This window comes from Ictalurus punctatus, chromosome 5, assembly GCF_001660625.3.
Source record: "Ictalurus punctatus breed USDA103 chromosome 5, Coco_2.0, whole genome shotgun sequence".
Taxonomy (NCBI): Eukaryota; Metazoa; Chordata; class Actinopteri; order Siluriformes; family Ictaluridae; genus Ictalurus; species Ictalurus punctatus.
The window spans coordinates 7,035,124-7,056,853 of record NC_030420.2 but is presented as its reverse complement, the minus strand read 5'-3'; the positions used below and the strand labels follow the sequence as shown (position 1 = coordinate 7,056,853).

The 21,730-nt window shown below is 38.7% G+C and overlaps 2 protein-coding genes across 4 annotated transcripts in view; one reads left to right on the top strand and one right to left on the bottom strand.

Moving 5' to 3' along the window:
* tp73 (tumor protein p73) overlaps positions 1-10,320 on the bottom strand; it is a 42,613-nt gene extending 32,293 nt beyond the window's left edge. For both annotated transcript variants that reach the window (XM_017467086.2, XM_047155304.2), the window contains exons 1-3: positions 10,164-10,320; positions 2,480-2,575; positions 2,067-2,202 (exon numbers count right to left, since the gene is read on the bottom strand). In XM_017467086.2, coding sequence (XP_017322575.1) covers positions 2,067-2,202; positions 2,480-2,575; positions 10,164-10,195 — 264 coding nt within the window. In that variant the 5' untranslated portion in view covers positions 10,196-10,320. The remainder of the gene's footprint in view (positions 1-2,066; positions 2,203-2,479; positions 2,576-10,163) is intronic.
* Positions 6,813-21,067, top strand: wrap73 (WD repeat containing, antisense to TP73). 2 transcript variants are annotated; one of them, XM_017467090.3, is made up of 13 exons: positions 6,813-6,948; positions 9,383-9,504; positions 9,725-9,877; positions 10,303-10,419; positions 17,116-17,188; positions 17,279-17,382; positions 17,610-17,696; positions 17,876-18,010; positions 18,321-18,398; positions 18,592-18,694; positions 19,650-19,775; positions 20,155-20,352; positions 20,752-21,067. In XM_017467090.3, the coding sequence occupies exons 2-13, from the start codon at positions 9,436-9,438 to the stop codon at positions 20,856-20,858; spliced, it is 1,350 nt and encodes a 449-aa protein (XP_017322579.1). In that variant the 5' UTR covers positions 6,813-6,948; positions 9,383-9,435; the 3' UTR covers positions 20,859-21,067. The 2 variants fall into 2 exon arrangements, with proteins under 2 accessions (XP_017322579.1, XP_017322578.1); XM_017467089.2 differs by having other exon boundaries at positions 6,820-6,948; positions 9,386-9,504.
* Positions 21,068-21,730: the final 663 nt, after the last annotated feature.

Here is a 21,730-nt window from a genome sequence, read left to right as displayed (position 1 = left end):
TAATCTACACAATCTGTCCACAGTATACATTTATAAAGGAAACAATTGTACATTTTATGACCAATTACTGTAAAAATAAATAAATAATAATAATAATTACAGCAATGTTTAATTACATCTGGATGTGCTACATGAATATAGAAAATGGTTGGATAAGAATCTCATGATGTTTGGTTTTATTTTTAAGCAATATATTTATCAGCAGTTGATTAAAAATACTCTAAAATGGACGCATCTGCAAAAACCCATTCAAAGAAAGCTCAAGCACTGGTAGTTCCAAGGCAAGATAATCAGGTCACTACAACGTCTCATGATACAATGGGCAAAATACAAGTCCTCTAAAACATCCATCCAAACATCCCTCCATCGCTTCCACACCCCCTCCCTCCTCAACAACTGCCCCCACCACCACCACCACCCTTTCAGCACGTGTGCCCCAGATGGAAGGGAGCAGCAGGTGTCATGTTCTTGGCTTGGTTTTCCCTCTAATTAAGCCATTTTTCCCCCCCTCCTCCCCCATTTTAAATCCCACGCCATAGCCAGGCCTGCTGTGGAGAGGGAAAAACATAGCAGAGAAGAGGGAAAGCAGGCAATGAGGAGGGAATCTGCACCGATGTGGAGGGAAAAGCAACCTGGCCTGGTACGGCAGCAGAAACAGAGGTCTTGTATAGAGGTTTCAGCAGACAATTTGGAAAACAGTTCAAAATGGACCTAGAAATGGTCTCGTTGGAAGACAAAGATCTGTTTGGATTCTTAAATGCTGTTTCTGATATGAAAGTTTGCTATATTTTAATATACATGATGTAGAAATGAAGCTTAAAAAAAGGTTATATATCTGGCCTGTTGTTACACATAATTACCAAGCTCTTGTTATAGCCTAATATATATTACATATTCATACTATACTTCAGCATAAAGATGGTGGATATAGTAAAAAAAAATAAAGATAAAATAATAACAATAATTAAGCAGTAGTACACAAAGTTTGCAGAGAAATAGGACATTTTGGATGAATGTCCCTAATAATCTATCAAGCAAAGTGGAAACTTTGTGTACTAGGCCTAATTCTCTCTCTCTCTCTCTCTCTGTCTAAAAAGAATTATTTATTTGTTTATTTATTTAAATTATTACTATATAAAAATAATCAACCGAACTCATTTCACTTACTACATAGTTTTCTTAACCCTGTGCTGATTATTCGATGTATATCCACCTGATTCATTCAACACTTTGTTGATACAAATTTAACCATCACATTTAATTGTTACTTTGGGGCTATGGATGAGTAAGTTTGAACTGTTATAATATCTGTTGTAATATATAAAGCCTGATTAAGAAAGAAAAGTATCTCTAAAGTACTTCCAGTGTATCTCTACCCCTATTGTAGTGGGGTCTGTGAAGCATAGTCGTGATTGTGACTGATCTTCTAATTTAGTTGCAATGATGGAAATCCCAACCCACCATTATCAAAGTTATTATATTTATTATCATTATAATTATTATCATCGTTAGATTATTTGACAGGTCCCATATATTGAATGGGTTTAATCCAAACCTCAATAATTCCAAAATAATTAAAAGCTTTATAGCTCTATTAAATCGAAAAGTCAATATTTCTAATAGTGCTCATGAAATAAATCTGTACTGAGGGGGCAGTGGAATTTATTTAAATAAATAAATAAATAAATAAATAAATAAATAAATAAATAAATAATTGTACAGTACCCAATACATTAAGGAGCTGGTCCTGCTATGAACTAAATCAACCTGTACAAATTCTGTGTCTTTTCATTTTCACACAGTTACTGAATTTACTGAATCAAATCATTTAAAAACATTGGTCTGGTACTGAATTCTCAACTAGTTGCTATTAAATTAGAAATTCACAGCATATGTCAATAACAGTTACAACCCTACTTCTAGCCACCACTGAAACCACAGACATCGTCTATGACCCGATCACTGGCAGTGTAAGAAAATGTATAACAGCTTAGGGTATTATGTGCATCTGTAACAGAAAGCAATAAAAAGCCAGACAAATTTGTTTGACTTTTTTGTTTTCTCACCATGACGTTGTCATTCAGGTCTCTCATCTGATAGACGTCCATACACACTTCGGCCCGGTTGTTGGGCATGGTGCTGGACGCACCCCTATCTGGATGACTGGTCTGAGGGAGCTCGAAATACGTGCTGTCTGGTTCCCTACAAAGTAATATCACAGGCTCAGTGAATGATCAGCAAGTATTGCTAAGAGGAGTCTAAGACTGCATGTACTGTGAGTCGTGTAATGACTTAAATTACTGACATTCTTGATTATTTCACCACTAACATTAAAAATAATAAATAAATAAATAAATTATGAGATACAACTGCACCAGCAAAAAAAAGCAACATCAGCATTACTGTTCTGTCCAGACTATATAATAATAAAATATATTTAACGTAATGCAACATATGTTATGATGGATAGGGAACTCACAGGCTGCTCCACAGGTGCTCAAATGTCGTACCCTCATCACTGGTGGAGGACTGGGACATCTTGGACATGGGATGCTCCACCGTGGGGTAGATTACTCTAAAGAGCACATACATTGTCAGTGCTATTTATTTCCTGATCATAACTAAGTCACTATTTATAAGAGATAATGTCATAATCAAGAGAGTTCACTTGTATTACTCCATGTATTTTCTACATCCCAGTTGTTTATGTTTAATCATTCAATTTTATCTAACAATGCAACTTCCATTTGGGACATTTTTCCCAAAGTTGACCAATTATGACTCATGAATAAGAGCCAATGTTTGAATCGAATGTGCTGGAGAACCCTTAGCACAACAGCGATTTCATTTGAAAGCAATTTCCACCCAGGCTCCCAGTGCTGCTTCTCCTGTCTAAATCCCAGCAGGTTTCCAGGCTGGGTGTGCAGATTCAGAATCAAGGTGCCGAGTTTGGCAGGCCTGGACCTGCCTGGCATCATCCCGATGGGGCCAGCGCGCCACGTGATGCAGGACACACTTCCTTCCTCCATACTCTTCTCCACTCAGAGAGAGAGATGTTTGCAAGACAACATCTTCTGATCAGACGCCACCAAGACATACACACAGAATCTTCCCTAACAAAGGGATTCACAAGCAGTGGACTTATGGCAGTCTTCCTCTAGTTTTGACCCAATTTCCTTTCATCTTAACCGACAGTGAAAGTGTTCAATCTAATGCTCACTTTACCATTCAACAATTATATATTTCCTAAGTATTTTTTGTTAACTCAGCCAAATGAGAATGCTTTAATTAAAATCATTAATAAGATCTGCTTCTAAACCACAAAAAAAAAAATCAAAACACGATTTGTTGTGTTGCAGGGTTAGTTTATGTATATTTCCATCTAACTGACCCTTACATTAGTCTATAGTGTCCAATCCTTTTATAGGCTATACACCACGGGCTATTTGACCAATGTAGAGAGATGTAGCATTATGATTTGCCATGCTGTGCTTTTAAATAATTTTTTTTTTTTTAAAAAGATGCAAACTTGAAATTGTTCATCCAACCTGACACGCAAATGAGTCTTTAAACAACACCCTAATGACTAGTTAAGCATTTTGCTTATGCATCCAATGCACTCCTGAACCACCACCCCCCTCACCCCCTCACACACACACACACACACACACACACACACACACACACACACACACAAATCACACTACCGTATATTGGTGTGCAAATGCATCTATGGTTTTCCCCACGTATTTTCTCCAGAACATCCTAGCCTCGATGACGTCACGACTTCAAACCCTCCACCCGTGAGGCGCGCTTTCTGGTGCGTAGCGCGCGCGTCCCTTTGCTTCCCCGGCAACGACAGGGAAAGCGACCACGTCCCAAACCGCACAGCGTTGTACTAAGTAGTGTATGTGTGTACAATAGCGTACGGTGGCGTAGTGTACAATCTTTGCATATTTTAGTTCGGATTGGGACAAAGCAAAGGGTGTTAGATTTGCTCCAAACACACTCGCACACCTTTTGCTTGGATGCAAAAATGGTTCGAGCTTTCCAAAGTGGGACTGCGTATAATACTTTACAGAATCTAGGATAAGTGGTTAAAAAAAAAGTCCTTAAATAACTATCAAACCTAGCACAACTCGGAGTAGTGCTCCAAATACGCGTCATGGCACATGCGTAATTCTGTGCGTAAAGCTAGGTAAGACGCAGATTAAATTACCATTAACATTAGCATTAACATTACTAACAACTAACTCGAGTTGATAATAAAGTTGAAAGTCAAAAGCAGTTAGAAGAGATATGTGTGCGTCCTAAATTAGAGCCGTATTCCCGCGGCGGCTGTCGCCTTGAGACCCAGAGTCTCTGCTCTGCCAGCAATTACACACAGACAGTGGGGATTAACACTGAGAATTGAATTAACACTTAAATGCACTATAGCGCTTCACCCTTTATACGGGTTTACAGCAAAAACAAAACCATAACTTCAGCACCAACATGCCGGACTGAGAGAACATTAAATATCATTTTACCTTTCATCGTCCTGAAGTTAAACTCAGACAGTGTTTTAGGCGAACGACACCGCTATCCATACAGATCAGTGAGAGATTGTAGCCATGCAGTCCCAAAGCTTCAGTTAACACACTCGTACACACACTGAAGTTAGTGAAAGCAGCCTTGACAACACGGTGTACACAATACAATCATATTCTCAAGCTCACTTCACACACTGCGACAATACAACTACATATCTCAAAAGTCCTTTAAATCACCAGGAACCAATTACATCATCCTAGGAATTATAGGAAACAACAACAACAACAACAACAACAACAATAATAATAAAAACACCAATAATAATAATAATAGCAACAATAACAATTGTAATAATGATAATAATAAAAATAATAATAACGCTATTATTATTATTATTATTATTATTATTATTATTATTATTATTATTATTATTGTTATTATTATTATGACATCGACACACGGTCATTATTTTACAGTCTGTAAAGCGTTATATGACACACAAAAGCAAACACGCACAACATCGTAAGTCTTCACATTAACGAAATCCACACACAATTCTGCTCATACATTAACTTAATTTTTTTTTTTTTAATCCATCGTTACAAATAGATATTTCTCTTTAAACGAATATCTGGGCTAGGACAATCCATGAGTTTTACCTGATTTAGTGAAAACAACTCAGCCCTGATTTCCAAGTGCACTCAGTCCGACTTGTTTTTTTTTCTTCTTCTCCCCGCAGTAATGATCAAACCTGAACTCTGACCACCGCATCACCTTCACACTGCCTACTATCGATTTCTAACTCGCACAACGCACACACATATACATATACATATACAAATCTATAACTACATTTATTCCAGTGCTCACAGTTCAACATCAAGCCGAATTTTCTATTTTTGCGCCAAAGTGATGATTGTGGCATAGAATAAATTATGATTTCGTCAGTATAATAAATAACACGTTATTATTATTATTATTATTATTATTATTATTATTACTACTACTATTACATTGACGCAATAATAATAATAATAATAATAATAATAATAATAATAATAATAATTGCGCAGTCTATTTTACAGTCTGTAAACTGATTTCTTACATCACAAGTCCTTGAAAAACAGAACAAACAAAAACAAACAAATCATGTTTACATTGCTGATTGAATTAATCTTTACATTGCTGACTGAATGACTCTTTACATTACTGACTGAATGAATCTTTACATTAGTGACTGAGTGAATCTTTACATTACTGACTGAGTGAATCTTTACATTACTTATTGAATGGATCTTTACATTGCTGACTGAGTGAATCTTTACATTACTTATTGAATGAATCTTTACATTGCTGACTGGATAAATCTTTATATTACTGATTGAATGAATCCTTACATTAGCCTACTTGACCGCAGAAACACTCAGGAACAAGTTCACTATAAGGCCAATAACACATTCCCGCAAAATACACCACTTACCTTGTATAATGAAATTCGCGGTCCAGCTTTGAAATCTCCACAGCGGCCTATAACCTCCTGAATCCCGGAATCATTTTTATTGGAACTGTTAAAATCCGGACAACTCCTAAAGAGAATAATATCCGGCTAATAAGCGGCTGTGTGTGTGTGTGTGTGTGTGTGTGTGTGTGTGTGTGTGTGTTGAGCTGAAATATCCAGTGGCAGTACAAACACACGGCTCAGAGGATGAAGCGGGTGTTTAGTTCAAGGTGCAAATGAACTGAAACGAACTGAAAAGCGAGCGCGAGGCAGTGGGAAGTGTGTGTAGGAGCTGATGGAGCAGGTTAGGGGATGGGGAACTAGGTTTGCTGGGATGGGCTGGGTGCTGGGAGAAATAGGGCTGATAGGAGGAGGCGTTAGCCGCCGTTTGGGCTCACACGAGCGGGAAACGCCACTCTCTCACCAGGGGATCACACAGTGCGCTGATCCAACAGCCCTGCAGCCTCACACACAGCCAAGCAGTAGGCTACTCACACTCACTCACACACACACACTTTCTCACACACACACACGCTATCACTTTTCATTGCAAATATTTAAACTATCATAAGGGTTGTTATAATTTTGTAGCTAATATTTTCAGTAAAAAATATATAGATTTTAAAAAAATATGAATTTGTAACACTACACGTCGAACTAATTTTCCATCCACATTCCCATTAACTTCAAATTCTACGCTTTTAAAACTCATTCACGCTGATGAACTACATTAAACTACATTTCCCATGACGCACAAGCACAACGCTGATTGGTTGCTTGTTGATACACTTCCGAAACACCAGTCCAACCGTCAAAAAAAAAAAAAAAAAGACTCAAGGTTTTAGCTGCACAGATGAACTTCCTTCATTTTCTACGCTGTTTATCATTTGAAACTCTCCTCTAGTCCGGTCTACAAGGTAAATATGACGTGTTCGAGGTTAAGCTAATCGCTCCGAGGCTGTTGTGATTAGTGAGCGTGTTTGAATGAGATAAGCTAGCCAGCTAATTATAACGGACACGTTGTGGCGGTTCCTTTGGTAGCCTATATCACACCGCCAATATTTAGTCATCTGTGATTCATTTCTAAAGTGAAATACTAGCAAAAGAGAAACCTGTTAGCTTGTAGGAATCTTAAGGGAAGCATAACGTCGTGTGTAGGCTACAAACAAACACGGGCTGAGTCCCAAATGAATGCTTACTCCCTGCATGTAGACTTAATAGGTCACTGCAGCGTTTTGAGTAGATTTCTATGTCTGAAAAGTTTAGAAGGGGTGAGAAATGACCTCTAATAAATCATATATTAGAACCAATGTACATCTGTCAGATTTTATTAATTCAGTATTCTCAGAAACTTACATGTTTTAGGAACAGGAGAAAACCGAGGAGTAAATTAGTTTATAATGTGTAAATGTTATAAGGTATTTATAATGAATGTAGTTTATGTTTATATTGTATAATCAGCTTCTTGTTTTGAACTGCTGCTGTAATCATAAATACTGTTTTGTACTCATCCTCTTCATAATATACTCATACTGAACATCCTTTCAACACAGGTATTATGATGATGATGATGATGATGATGATGATTATTATTATTATTATTATTATTATTATTATTATTTTCCTGATTTGCTGTAGAAGAGTACTGATTTTATAATCCCACTATTCGGTGTCACCTGTAAGACAGTGGGCTTTGTTTTTGAGTCTGTTTGCTTGTAAGATTTCTTCCTCATGTCCTCGCAGAGAGTTTTTCTTTGCACACTAATAAAATTGAGAGACACTGGAGTTGCTCGATGTTATAAAAGTACTGACGATACACAAGGTTTCCAGGAGAAGTGTATCGTAACATGATGATATGTTAAAATGTTGATCGTCGGCAAGTTTTGGTGAGTCAGCGATGGCGTGTAATGAGAAATGAAATGGAAAATATCAATGACTGTTGGCGAATGAAATCAGTGCTTATTAGTGATGGGAAGTTCGGATAATTTTACTGACTCGGATCTTTGAATCTCGTTCAGCAAAATGAACAAATCTTTTTTCGAGTCATTTCATTAAGTTCAGCAGAGTATAATTCAAATCTCTCTCTCTCTCTCTCTCTCTCTCTCTCTCTCTCTGTGTGTGTGTGTGTGTGTGTGTGTGTGTGTGTGTGTGTGTGTGTGTCCAGACATGAATCACTCTCTAAGACAACATGTTGTTTCGCGAGTCATAGTAAAGATTCGTTCATGAGCGACACATCTTTAGTGCATATAGTCTATTTCCCTAAATGCAGGCTGCATATGACATTGAAACCATGTTTATTCAGTAAATATAAATTAAGCAGCCCTCCATAATTGGAAGTAAAAGGAACATAAGAGTCAACGTTTATAGCAATTCGATCATTTAAGTTAAATTATACAAATAGTGACGGAAGTCTAAACATAAGAGTGCTCTGTGTATAATATAAAACTCTTCTTGTTCATCTAAATGAATATTAACACTATTATTTCAGACTCAGCCATGTGGATTTCGGTGAAGTTGGAGTGGCGCCATCATGTGTTTCATATGAGTTATTATAACAAAGGCATTGCTGTTCAGGCAAAACTGTTCCACAAAGTGGGTGAATGAAAGTTGGCATCATGCAGTTTGCATGGATGAAAAAATGAAATTATACTTCTGATTTACAATATAAAAAAAAACCCAAACAAAACATTTCGAAAGAAAAATGAATGTGTTTCGTGCAACAAGACAGTTATACAAAATAAGTAGAGAGGAACCATAAGAAAGAAGTCATATGTTTGCTATGACCCTTTTGGTCTCTGGATCAAATTTGAAGAAGGCGTTGCATGCGATTTAGCAGATATTTTTGAGAAAAAAGGGGTTGAATAATCTGCTCAGAGGATGCAAACCATCATTAGAGGCAGTTATGAAGGCACTTGGTATGGTACTGTTTGGTGCCACAAGGTACTGGGTAATTTAGATTAATTTCAGAAAGTGTAATGCAAACTTTAATCTTACAATTTAGAATTGAATAATATTCTTATATATTATACTAATACTTATTTAATATACTAATATTCCATAACATGTATTATTTGAACATTTTTGTTACATGTGATAATGAAAGAACATCTGTAAAACGAAATGTTATATATGTATATATGTATGTGTATAATATATAAATATAAATTATTTTATATATAATTTATATATATTTATATAATTTATATAAATATAAATTCATTTTGTCTTAAGACTTTGGAAATGTTTTCACTTTAATGTGTGTATTAAGGCAGAACACAGTGCTAAGTATTTATTTTAGTCTGTGCAGCTGCTGAAAAAATCTATATAACTGATGTGAATCTTAAATCCCAGCAGCAGGAGAATCCTAGCATTCACCTTTCGCGCATCACCTTTCGTGCCCTGGCATGAATTTCTCCGAGCTCCTGAAGCAGTCCAACCAGCTGTGCAAACTCTCCCCTGATGGAAAGTATTTGGTATGGAATCAAATCTCAGCATTTGATATAGGTGTCATAACTGTCTCCTAATGGAAATTATGATCCTAAGCATCTTTGATAAAAACTCAATCTCTGTTATATAAATATGACTTGTATATAGGCCCTGATTTATTATATGCTTAACAATGCTGTTGTCTCTCATTTCAATATGGGTTATAGATCATTTCCCACGCTCTAATTAACCCTGTGTGTCTCGCAGGCCACCTGTGTTCAGTATCGCCTGGTAGTGCGGGATGTCAGGACTCTGCAGATTTTGCAGCTTTACACTTGTCTGGACCAGGTGGTGCACATGGAGTGGTCTTCAGATTCCCTCTTCATCCTCTGTGCTATGTACAAAAGAGGACTTGTACAGGTACTTGCAGAACTTATTAGTCCTGCTGCTGAGAGTCAGATCAGCTAATTAGGTGGGGGAAATAATGAACAGTTTCCTGGAAGCGTGTGCCTTTAATGTGGAAATGTCATGAATGAATGATGCATTCGAAAGCGGTGTATCCAGCCTTGCCTAATTGGTAAAAGATGTGCAAAATGATTTGGAGCAATAACTCCTTTGTTTAGATTCACATTGCCTGCATTGTCTTTTAAATGAATATCCTTGTCCATAATCACTTTTCAAAAGAATAGGAAAAAAAAACCCTTACCTTTCTAAGGGAAGCCAGCGCCAGTCCTTCATTTTGTCCCGGGTTCAGGAGTGTAGATGGAACGGAAGCTGTGAACAGGGCTGTTCTTAGTGGTGATGGTGTGCACGTTCACGTGTAAGCGTGTTTCTCTCTCTCACAGGTGTGGTCTCTGGAGCAGCCAGACTGGCGCTGTAAGATAGACGAGGGCTCGATCGGACTAGTCTCCTCACGCTGGAGTCCAGACGGACGTCACATACTCAACACCACCGAGTTTCACGTAAGTGTGAAGTCAGGAGGAGTCTAACCCATGCCATGTCAACTGTCGCTGCCTCGTAACCGACGACCTGAAAATAGCAGGCTGTCGGGTGGAACAGGGTTGGCTTCAGACCTCAAATAACCATCTAACATAGTGCGCTGAGCTATGTCCTGCGCCTGTTCACTTTACAGTCAAGTCAATGAGGGGGAAAAACCAGGGAGGGATCGTTTATTGGGGTTACTGGTATCATACGATTACCATGTGTGCGTAAGCATTCCTACTCCTTAACAAATTCCTGGGGAAAAAAAAACACTGGAAAGCAAGTCTGGACTGAACTAATTAGAAATAAATAATCTCCGGCCTTTAATTTAATTTATTTAGTGTCACTCAGTATAGCTTTGGATTGTTGTGCACTTTATAATACTTGAAATACATTGAAAGACAAATTTAGAAACCACAGCTTGTCTTGTGATAAGCTCCAATCTAATCATATGGAAAATCCGAAGTTGGAATTTCCCTCCTAAATTTGTTAGTTTGTGTAGTGGTTTAGGTTGCTCCATGAATTCACACATGCTTAACTACTGTGGATGTGGGAAGTATATCCTGATCCAGAGGTGCTTCTGAAATGGCCGTGAAAGATACCCAGGACAGAGTAGAACTACATGTGAATCACTCTACATCCCTCTATCTCTGCCTGTTAGGATTACACATGGGCTGAGTGCCAGAGCAGGAGATGCCTGCTGCCTGAACTCGACTCCAAGAGTCACTGACAGGTGCTGAGACGGAGAGCAGCTGTGTCTGGGAATGAAAGAGGGGGCACAGAGCTGGGTGTCTGTGGCATTCTCACTTTCTCTCCCACTCAGTAGCAATCAAAATTCAGACTTTGTCTATCCAATTCTCTCTGACGTGACGGTTTATTGTCACAAGGTGAAATGAGTAGTGTTGATTTTCTGTCATGTTAGTTAATGTAATGTGTGTATGCTGGAGGCAGGCAAGTGTAGTAAAGCTCTGTCATTAACAGCGTTTGCGCACAGATGAGAGGTTAAGAGTTCAGTCCCTGGCATTAGGCTTCAGATGACATCGCATTCACACTAGATAAGAATACGTTAAGGTTGGGGTTATAAGGTGGTTTGCATGTTGGGACTTTGGTTTCATGGTCATAAACAGGATGCTAACTTGTTTGGGAACAGCTGTGTGGTGTTAATGCAGCCAGTGTGTTTTTTTTCTGCCCCCTTGTAGAGTTTATTTGCAGACAGACGGGGATACACGTGTGTTATTACAGCTAACGGACTTTCCAGCGGCGCGTCATATTTGGATAGTGATAACTACGGTGAAAATACGTTTTGTGAGAGCATTAAGGTGATTGTGGTTGCCTGAAGGCTGTGGTTTATAAAGCAGGCAATTGTTAAATGGATGCATCAGTGGTGATATACTCCTTGCATATGCCAAAATTCTAATTGACGACATGTCTAAAAAGCAAATGACTAGTATTGGATTCATAACAGACTCTGACTATTATGTATGTGAAGGCTGAATATTATGGGCTATTGTTTTATACGCGCTCCTAAATTTCTTAATTCTGAAAAGGTGTTGTAACAGCACGGCTCAAACACTAATGCTGACTGTAATTCAAATCATGAGTTTATATTAATGCTCTCTTTCTGATACGTTATTGTTTCTATAGCAGCAGCTGATAGCAGTGACGTTTATGATGAGCGATCTAAAAAAAAAAAAAACAAGAGTAATAAGTATAAATGGATAAAACTTGGCATTTAACAAAGAAATATGTATAACCAGTGATGTGGTCCAAGTTTCTGTAAGGAGACAATTAACATTTATCGGAGAAGCCAATGTCAGCGCTTTGTAATCACACCACACCAAACAGATGATGCTGTAGTGTGTCATTTTTAAACATTGACCGAAACACACAGGAAAATGCAGAGAATATGAAAACCGGGAAATAAGGTACAGGTGGGCATAATTAGAGACAGACCACTTAAAAGATGAGGTGGAGACTGATAACTAAACACGAACTTTAAAAAAAAAAAAAAAAAAAAAGAAAAGATAAAAACACTTGTTGCCATGGGAACTGCAGTGCAAATCAAGGAAGGTGAGCTTGTGACCGATCACACCAATACCATGGTTTATCATAACACTCGGAGAACTCATTTGAAACTGCTGAGATCAGTCAAATTGCTCATAGGTCACACAAATTTGCTCAAACATTTCTGTGATATTTTGCAAACACACAATATACAGTGGTACTTGAAAGTTTGTGATCCCTTTAGAATTTTCTATATTTTTGCAGAAATATGACCTAAAACAACATCGGATTTTCTGAAAGTCCTAAAAGTATACAAAGAGAGCCCAAGTGAAACAAAAATATTATACTCGGTCATTTATTTATTGAGGAAAATGATCCAATGTTGCATATCTGTGAGTGGCAAAAGTATGTGAACCTGTGCTTTCAGTATCTGGTGTGACCCCTTGTGCATCAACAACTGCAACTACACGTTTGCGGTAACTGTTGATCAGTCCTGAACACCGGGTTAGAGGAATATTAGCCCATTCCTCAGTACAGAACAGCTTCAACTCTGGGATGTTGGTGGGTTTCCTCACATGAACTACTTGCTTCAGGTCTTTCCCCAACATTTCTGTTGGATAGTGTCAGGACTTTAACTTGGCCATTCCAAAACATAAACTTTATTATTCTTTAACCATTCTTTAGTAGAATGGCTTGTGTGCTTAGGGTTATTGTCTTGCTGCATGACCCACTTTGTCTTGAGATTCAGTTCATGGACAGATGTCTTGACATTTTCCTTTAAAATTCACTGATATAATTCAGAATTCATTGTCCCATCAATGATGACAAGCCTTCCTGGTCCAGATGCAGCAAAACAGGCCCAATCCGTGACACTACCACCACCATTTTTTACAAATAGGATAAGGTTCTTGTGCTGGAATGCAGTGTTTTCCTTTCTCCAAACATAACACTTCTCATTTAAACCAAAAATTCTATTTTGGTCTCATCCATCCATAAAACATTTTTTCCAATAGCCTTCTGGCTTGTACACGTGATATTTAGCAAACTGCAGATGGGCAGCAATGTTTGTAGAGCAGAGAATTTCTCCTTGCAACCCTGCCATGCACAGCATTGCTATTCAGTGTTCTCCTGATGTGTTCTCCTGAACACTAACATAGCCAATATGAGAGAGGCCTTCAGTTGCTTAGAAGTTACTCTGGGTTCCTTTGTGACCTTGTGGACTGTTACAGGTCTTGCTCTTGGAGTGATCTTTGTTGGTCGACCACTCCTGGGGAGGGTAACAATGATCTTAAGTTTCTTCTATTCGTACACAATCTGTCTGACTGTGGATTGGTGGAGTCCAAACTCTTTAGAGATGCTTTTGTAAACTTTTCTAACCTGATGAGCATCAACAACTCTCTTTCTGAGGTCCTCAGATATCTCTTTTGTTCATGCCATAATACACTTCCACAAACATGTGTTGTGAAGATCAGACTCTGATAGATCCCTGTTCTTTAAATAAAACAGGGCACTCACTCACACTTGATTATCATCCCATTAATTGAAAACACCTGACTCGAATTTCACCTGCAAATCAACTGCTAATCCTCGAGGTTCACATACATTTGACTACTCACAGATATGCAATACTGGATGATTTTCCTCAATAAATAAATGGCCAGGTATAACATTTTTGTCTCACTTGTGTAATTGTATTCTCTTGGTCTAATTTTATGACTTTCCCTGAAATGTTTTATGTTAGTTTCTTTGTTTTGTCGTTTTTCTTTTGGTGCTAGAGCTGGATTGTTTTTTGTTTTGTTTTGTTTAGTTTTGTTTAGTTTTTTTGAGCAGCTCTGGCTCAGTTTGGAGACACCAAGATTTTCGAGCCAACTAACACTTTGTATAATCCAAGTGTTTGCTGAGTGTTGTAAGAGTCTCTTGAAAGAAGAAACCCAAGGGCACTGTTGAATACTATACCTTTTGAAATGATGCCACATTGTTTGGGATCTTACCAACAATGCGTGTGCCATCATTAAACTACCGAGGCTGCTTACCGTCTCGGTTTTCTAATAGCTCACAGTCAAAATGCTGAGCATTAGCCATGGCCCAAAATCCCCAGGCTGGCAGGGGTGGCATCTCCTGCCCCCTTAGCATGTCTGGCCGTCTGTATCGGATTCAAGTGAGAATCAAATCTGTAACAGGAGCATTGGCACTGTATCGTTTTAAAGATGTTTTCTGATGTGGAATGCCCTAGCTTAATCCTTTGCTGACAGGCAGGTCTATGTAAAGATTCTTACAAATGCCACTGCAGCTTCTTGCATACAAAGGGGCTTTCCCAGTGTGAATCATATTGATTCATTTCATTTCCAAATATGTTCTTCGGTGTATTCTGTAAACATTTTAGTTGCATTCTTTGTATTGCCTTTGCACTGTAAGCATTATTGTTTCACTATTTTACTTAATTTAGATGGACTGTGTACTTGGGTCTTGCATCAACAGTAGTAGACAATGTTGGGTTGCAGTTTTTTAAAGCAGCCTTCAATGTGATACTGTTTTCTTATGGCTGTGCAGGGAGCTGCAGCTGTCACGGTGCTGAATATTCCCATGTGGTTTCAGACATGGTGCTGACACGTGTCTGCCTTGGCTGGCTCGCCGAAGCCCTGAACGCGCTAGCCTCACCAGCTCTTCGGGCCTCCGTTGCAATGCATTGCAACACGGAAGAATCATCTCCCAACTTCCTTTCCACTGTCCTAGAGTTTTAGATTTCAGTTATGCCAGGCCTCTCTCTCTTTCACACCAGTTCCCCTGATAACCCACTCTGTGTAGCAGACGTGATGAGAGGCGGCATCGCTTAAAGTGATCACCCTGTTGAGATGCTGGTTTCCATAGAACTGAGATGTCTGATGCAGCTGTATTGCTTTGCTCAATCCATTCATGGCCAAAGACAGATAGCCATGAGTGGGGGAGCAGCTGATGCACCTCAGGTGTCCTTCTAGGCCTTGAGTTCACCAGAGGACACACCAGGGGAGCACAGAGAGCATCCTCCGTTGTAGGGCTAAATTTGTGATGTATCTGTGAGTTTATTAGACATGTTTCAGGAAGAGAGAAAGGAATAGCTTTAGATGTGCTTTCCATAAAGTATGTTAACTCCTATGGCTACACAGTGGCTAGCTTGTAAAAGAGTGTATGAGTGCTTTCCACTTTATAGGTCACCTCATACTGATTTAATGGTTTAATTACCACCAACAGAACATGTAGACTTACATTTTACATATACACGTAAGGCATTTGGCTGATGGTCTTTTCCAGAAGAACGCTATAGAGCGATTAGTGGTCAATGGCTCTACCTCCAGGGTTTTCTGTACAAATATAATTCACCATACACACATTCATGCACATCAATGACATATGTTGTTAACGTTAATCTTTTTGTGCATTTTTAACTGTTACTCCATTTGCCTAGTCCAAATCTGAGTGAAACTGTTTTAGGTTCATTTTCTATTTGCTCAGATTTTGTTTCACACTTCAAAAGAAAACACTTGCTGAGGATCCTATCAGAGTTGAAGCCTGCGCTAATCTCATGCATTTGACAATGTGTGAAAAAAATGTCTAAAAATCCATCTAAAGAATATGATGTTTACGGGGAACGGTGGGTTGGGGGTTCAAATCCCACATGTTCTCTCTGTGCTTCGGCGGTTTCTTCTGGGTACACTGTTACAAAGACATGCGCTGTAGGCAGATTGGTATTTCCAAATTGTCTGTAGCATTTGAATGGTTGTGTGAATGTGTGTGATTATGCCCTGGAATCGGTGGCACCCCATGCAGGGTGTCCCCCGCCTTGTGCCCCAAGTTTCCTGTGATAGGCTCCAGGCAGCCCGTGACCCTGTGTAGGATAAGCGGTATGGAAAATGGATGGATGGATGGATGTTTATATTAGGGGAGTTAAGGTATAACATTTTCACGATAGGACACTCTAGTCTGAAATTAGCACGGTTTCATTGTGTCACAGTATTAATCGAGAATACATCGAACTCCAAGCCAGCAGTGTTGACAGGGATGTCTCTGCCACCGACAAGTCTAGTACTTCTTGTTGCTAATTTTTATGCCTGAAATGCCTTTAAAATATATTTCAAAGATTTGACCTTTTTCTGACCTTGACCCTGTTTGGATCAATTCCAAAATCCAATCGATTCATCTGCTGTATAAAAAGTTATTTGCATATAAATCTTACAACCACTCAGACTACCTGAAAACCTTATGCCTGTACCACGTATACCACATAGTGGCAGAGGCATTAAAATCAATCCAGTGGTGAAAATTATATTACAAAATCTTTGTACAAAATGCCTTTTGCATATCTTGGTGTATGTAAAAAGTTCAAATCCCCTAATTATTTTTTTTCTTATAAAGATTTTTATATATATATATATATATATATATATATATATATATATATATATATATATATATATATATATATATATATATATATATATATATATATTATATATATAGTTGTGTTCACATCTTTTCACTTCAAAGATGAATAAGATTTGGCATACAGCTGTACATACAGTATTTATAGTTACTTGGAGCAATAATTTATCATTCCAAGCCTTCTCATTGTTTTGTGCTTTAAGCAATATAAAATAGCTTTTGTTGTTTAATACGGCCTTCTCTCTTTATCCTTACAGTTAAGAATCACTGTCTGGTCTCTTTGCAACAAATCTGTCTCCTACATCAAGTACCCTAAAGCCTGCCAGAAAGGTGAGTGTGCGAGATTGAAAACTCGTTTTGAGACAAAACGAAAAAGTTTCAGAAGTTTACAAACATCGCCAACAATCTTTCCATCGTCAGGGATGGACTTCAGCACAGACGGACACTACATGGCTCTAGCTGAGCGTCGAGACTGCAAAGATTACATTAGTATATTTGTTTGTGACGACTGGCATCTTCTCAGGGTGAGCACTTTCTTTTTCTTAAGCCACTACAGTCCACTTACTATGAGAGTCAGGGTCCTAGATGGTGTTCCCTGTCTATGGTGTTTGAGGATTCTGTTGTAAAGACAGGATTATAAGAAGTCAGCTGGCTAGGTGAAGCCTATATGTGTTATCTGTCATGCTCAGATTATTATTATTATTAATTTGGGAGTATTATGATTTTGACATACCGTGACACTGTACTGCAGCATTTTGAGACAGAAACACAGGACCTAGCAGGGGTGGAGTGGTCTCCTAACGGCTGTGTGCTTGCAGCATGGGACGCCTGTCTCGAGGTGAGAATCCATCTCATTAATGAGGATTCACGAGGAATGTCCTGAGATCCATATGTGATATGCACACTGTGATCCAGAATGAAACATCTAAGAATACATGTGAACATAATAATTCCAAAAAGTTTCTCAAATTTTGTTGTTGTTGTTTTTAAATATCTAATATACGTATATTCCTTTAGTACAAAATGCTGCTGTATTCCCTGGATGGGCGTCTGCTATCAACCTACAGTGCTTATGAATGGTCACTGGGCATTAAATCAGTCGCCTGGAGTCCCAGTAGCCAGTTTCTGGCCATCGGTAGCTACGATGAGAAGGTATAACCTCTACAAAAACACAACCTGCTTTTAGCTTCTGAAATTAAGATTTTTGGCATAAGGTTATGCTTATAATGTATTAATTTAATCGTTTAAGCCAATGGTTCTCAAACCAGACCTCAGGTCGCCAAAGACAGTCCATAGTTTTGTTTTGTTCTGACTCCCACAACATAGAGAAAGAAAAAAAATGGATTATCTTAAGAGGAAATAAATTTCTATGTAATTTTCTGCGATATTTTCTAAGAACCATTGACTTGCTAATACAAACCAGTGTCTCTGAAGCTATTCTGGTATGGTTGTTTTCCATTAGATTCGGATCTTGAACCACATCACCTGGAAGAAGCTCGTCGAGTTCGAGCATCCAGCTACAATCGCTAACTCCAAAGCTGTATGCATTTATTCCAAATTTTGTCCATTGTTTCTAGTCACTTGATATACACTTGATATAGTTCTGCTACTATTTGGAATTTGTCATGCATTCTCATGGCTTATAGAGGAAGATGGCTGAGACATGGCGGCATACAGTATGTGTATGCAGAAAGCTGGATGGCGTTCGAGGACATTTGTTTGTTTGTTATTAGGTGGTGTACAAAGAGGTGGAGAAAAAGCCTGTTGTTGGCATCGAGGATTTGTCCAGTCATCAGATCGCCACGACAAGTTCCTTATTCAACACACAGAGTAAATGTAAGGCCTATACGTGTGCATGAAACAGATGATGTTTTTATAGTGGAGCTCTGTTAATGTTGCCTTGTATTGATCGAGGAGGAAAGAACAGAACAATAGACAATCAACAGATTGATTTTAAAAAGTAAAATAATTTCCAAATGTTACATTTTTGAATACTATTAAGCACAAAGAAATATGATCATTCAAAATCAAGTTTAAAAATCTATTTATGTACATCATTCAGCCACTTCATGATGAAAATAGACCATAAATCTGAATATTTCTAATCGTCATCATATTTATTTCTTTAAATGTTTAGCTATTATATTACCTCAAGTAACCTTCTGCTTTGGTTTATATTAGGTCGTGTTTGTTATCTTGCTGATGAGCACTGTTGGTGTGTGTGTGGGTGAGGGTGTATGCTAATATTGCGTGTTATGCAGACAGTTGTGTTTGAGTGGAGCCTGAGGCTGGAAGGCTCGACATGGTGACAGGACCATTATGAATTCCAGCACGCAGCAGAGTTGACCAACTATTTCTGTAGGCAGACCATTGACTGAGCTCTGCGAGAATGCCCCCATATAAATCTTACGGCTGAAAACATAGCGCCTAGTGTCATGTTTTGACACAAGATCTCTTCCAAAATGCCTTCGTCTCTGCTCCTAAAAACATGAAACCACCCACGCTGGCAGTCACACTTTGCCTGAGTATTTTGCGTGGCTCAAATTCAAAGATTTCTGAGTGGAAACAGATGTTGCACCGCACTTCCGGGGATGTGTTCACAGCAATCTGACATCCAACACTCCTCTGAAACAAGCTGATATACACTATACTGTGGATAAACAGACATAACCCTAACTTGAGTCAAATATCACATGGAGATGAGTGGCACTAGTCTACAACTAGGATGTGTTAGGATGAGACTGGACTTTCTAAAGTTGAGATGTTTCTATTCAACTTGACTTTATTTCAGATGAGATTGCTCCATTGCCAGTCCAAGTGTCAGTGGTGAAGCCTGATCCAGATCGTGCCAACCCCAAAATCGGAATCTCTGCTGTTGCTTTCAGTGCAGACAATCGCTACCTTGCCACAAAAAATGGTGAGTCTAATGATCAATATTATGTCATTGTTTTTAAATAGTTTGTTAGAATCAAGGGTAAATCTAGAAGCTTCTTTCACATACAGTATGTAATAGCCATTTCCTGATGAGTGCCCCCTGCCCCATTTGGCATCAATACCAGTCATGAGAAGCATTACCGGCTGCCCGATGAGTCTGGTATTTGGAGACATTTGCTGCTTTTAGCTGCTGTGTATTTCCCCTTTATTCTATCCACTAAACTTGATTCTTGTGAGTGCAAACTCCCTGACAAGTGTGTCTTCCTGTTTGGCTTGGTGGTGGGGTGTTAATCATCATTAAGTACTCTGATGAGTAGTAATGCCACTGTGCTGGCTGACGCTGTGCCAACCGCGTGTCTCAGACAGCATGGCGCAGTGTGTGTGGCTGTGGGACATGCAGAGGCTGAGCCTGCAGGCCGTACTGGAACACGCTTCAGCTGTGCGCTGCTTCGCCTGGGACCCACGCCGGCCACGCCTGGCACTCTGCACCGGAAATGCCAAACTCTATCTGTGGTCCCCCGCCGGCTGTGTGTCGGTCAAAGTGGAAGTGGAAGGTGTAGGTGAGTGCAAGCAGCATTCAGTTACTGTTTCTAGGTCAAACCGAGTCATTTTACATTTATGCTAAAAAAAAATTATTCATCACAAATACGTCCCTATGGTACATGAAAAGAACAATGTTGTTGTTTTGTTTTTTTAAAAATCCGATTATATTGCATAGATCATGATTAGATTTTTGACCCAAGCGTAACAAGCTGAAATAAAACGTTAAAAAAGACAACAACAAAAAAACGGGTAAAAACACATCCCTCCATCTCTTATTTGCACTTCCAGCAACCAGCATTTGTGTTGTAAATATTGTTTATGTAAGGAATAAAACATAGAGCGTGCACCTCTCCAAAGTGGATTACTTTACCTCCTCCACACCCTGGTGGTTCTCTGACATGCTCTGTGTAACTCAGGTTTACAGGTGCAGTCACTGTTCTGGCACTGCGATGGAGAATCTCTGGTCCTGTTGGGGAAAGATCAGCTGTGTGTGTGCTACATGGCCACAGAAGGGGAGAAGTGAGTGCCAAGGAAAAGCCACTGGCTACATTAAACTAGCACCAGCGTCGTCCACTTCCATCTTAATTGGATCTATTTTAAAAGTAACTGCTCTCTGCGAGGGGGCAGACCTACACCAGTGTATAAGAATTAAAAGCTGATAGACTCTAGTGCTGGAAGATGGATGCCCTGCCTGGCAAAATCATTACATCTGGTACATATGGTGTACTTTTTTTTTAAATTTTTTATTTTTCAGGCTTAGACGTTTGTTGAGAAGGACTGGCAAAATTATCATAGTAGTAGTATGTTCTTATAGTATTCCAGTAATATTTAAGCATTTTTGAGTCAAAATTCAGTCTACAGGTCTCTCAAGTGGCACAACAGAAAAGCGTTTGTCCGATTGTTGAGAGATTTTGATTGAGTTTGAATCCTGACAATGCCACAAATTTCTATCAGACAACAATTTTGAAGTTTTATACAAAACTTGCTCATAATAGAAGCCTAAGGGTGGTCGTAAAACTGTCGAATGTTTAAAACACAAACCCGTTTACACGAACACAATCAAACCCTCTCTGAACACCTTAGAACAACACAGGGTTTTCCCCAAGGTTTTTTCAGTATTTTTTGTCACCACACATTCTTCCTCCTTATAAATAATTCCCTGGAATATTCCTTTAAGTTAAAATAGTGTTGACAACTTAATAGTTAAATGAAGTTTGCAATGAATCTGGGGTTGATGATATGAAGGGCAGAGTACAGTAAATAAGTGTGCTAATAAGGGCTGGAATTTTTACATCAGAAAATAGCACTGCTGTGATGTTTAATGTACCTCAGGACTACAGGATTGTAATGCTGGAACACAAATACGCACAAGCTGAAGCTGTTCATATTGTAATG

Bases quoted from the DNA above. Each gene is read 5' to 3' on its own strand.
- wrap73 (XM_017467090.3), top strand. From the start codon at position 9,436: ATGAATTTCTCCGAGCTCCTGAAGCAGTCCAACCAGCTGTGCAAACTC. The intron at 10,420-17,115 runs GTAAGTGTGAAG...TTATCCTTACAG, and splicing joins TCAACACCACCGAGTTTCAC to TTAAGAATCACTGTCTGGTC. The intron at 19,776-20,154 runs GTGAGTCTAATG...CGCGTGTCTCAG, and splicing joins CTACCTTGCCACAAAAAATG to ACAGCATGGCGCAGTGTGTG.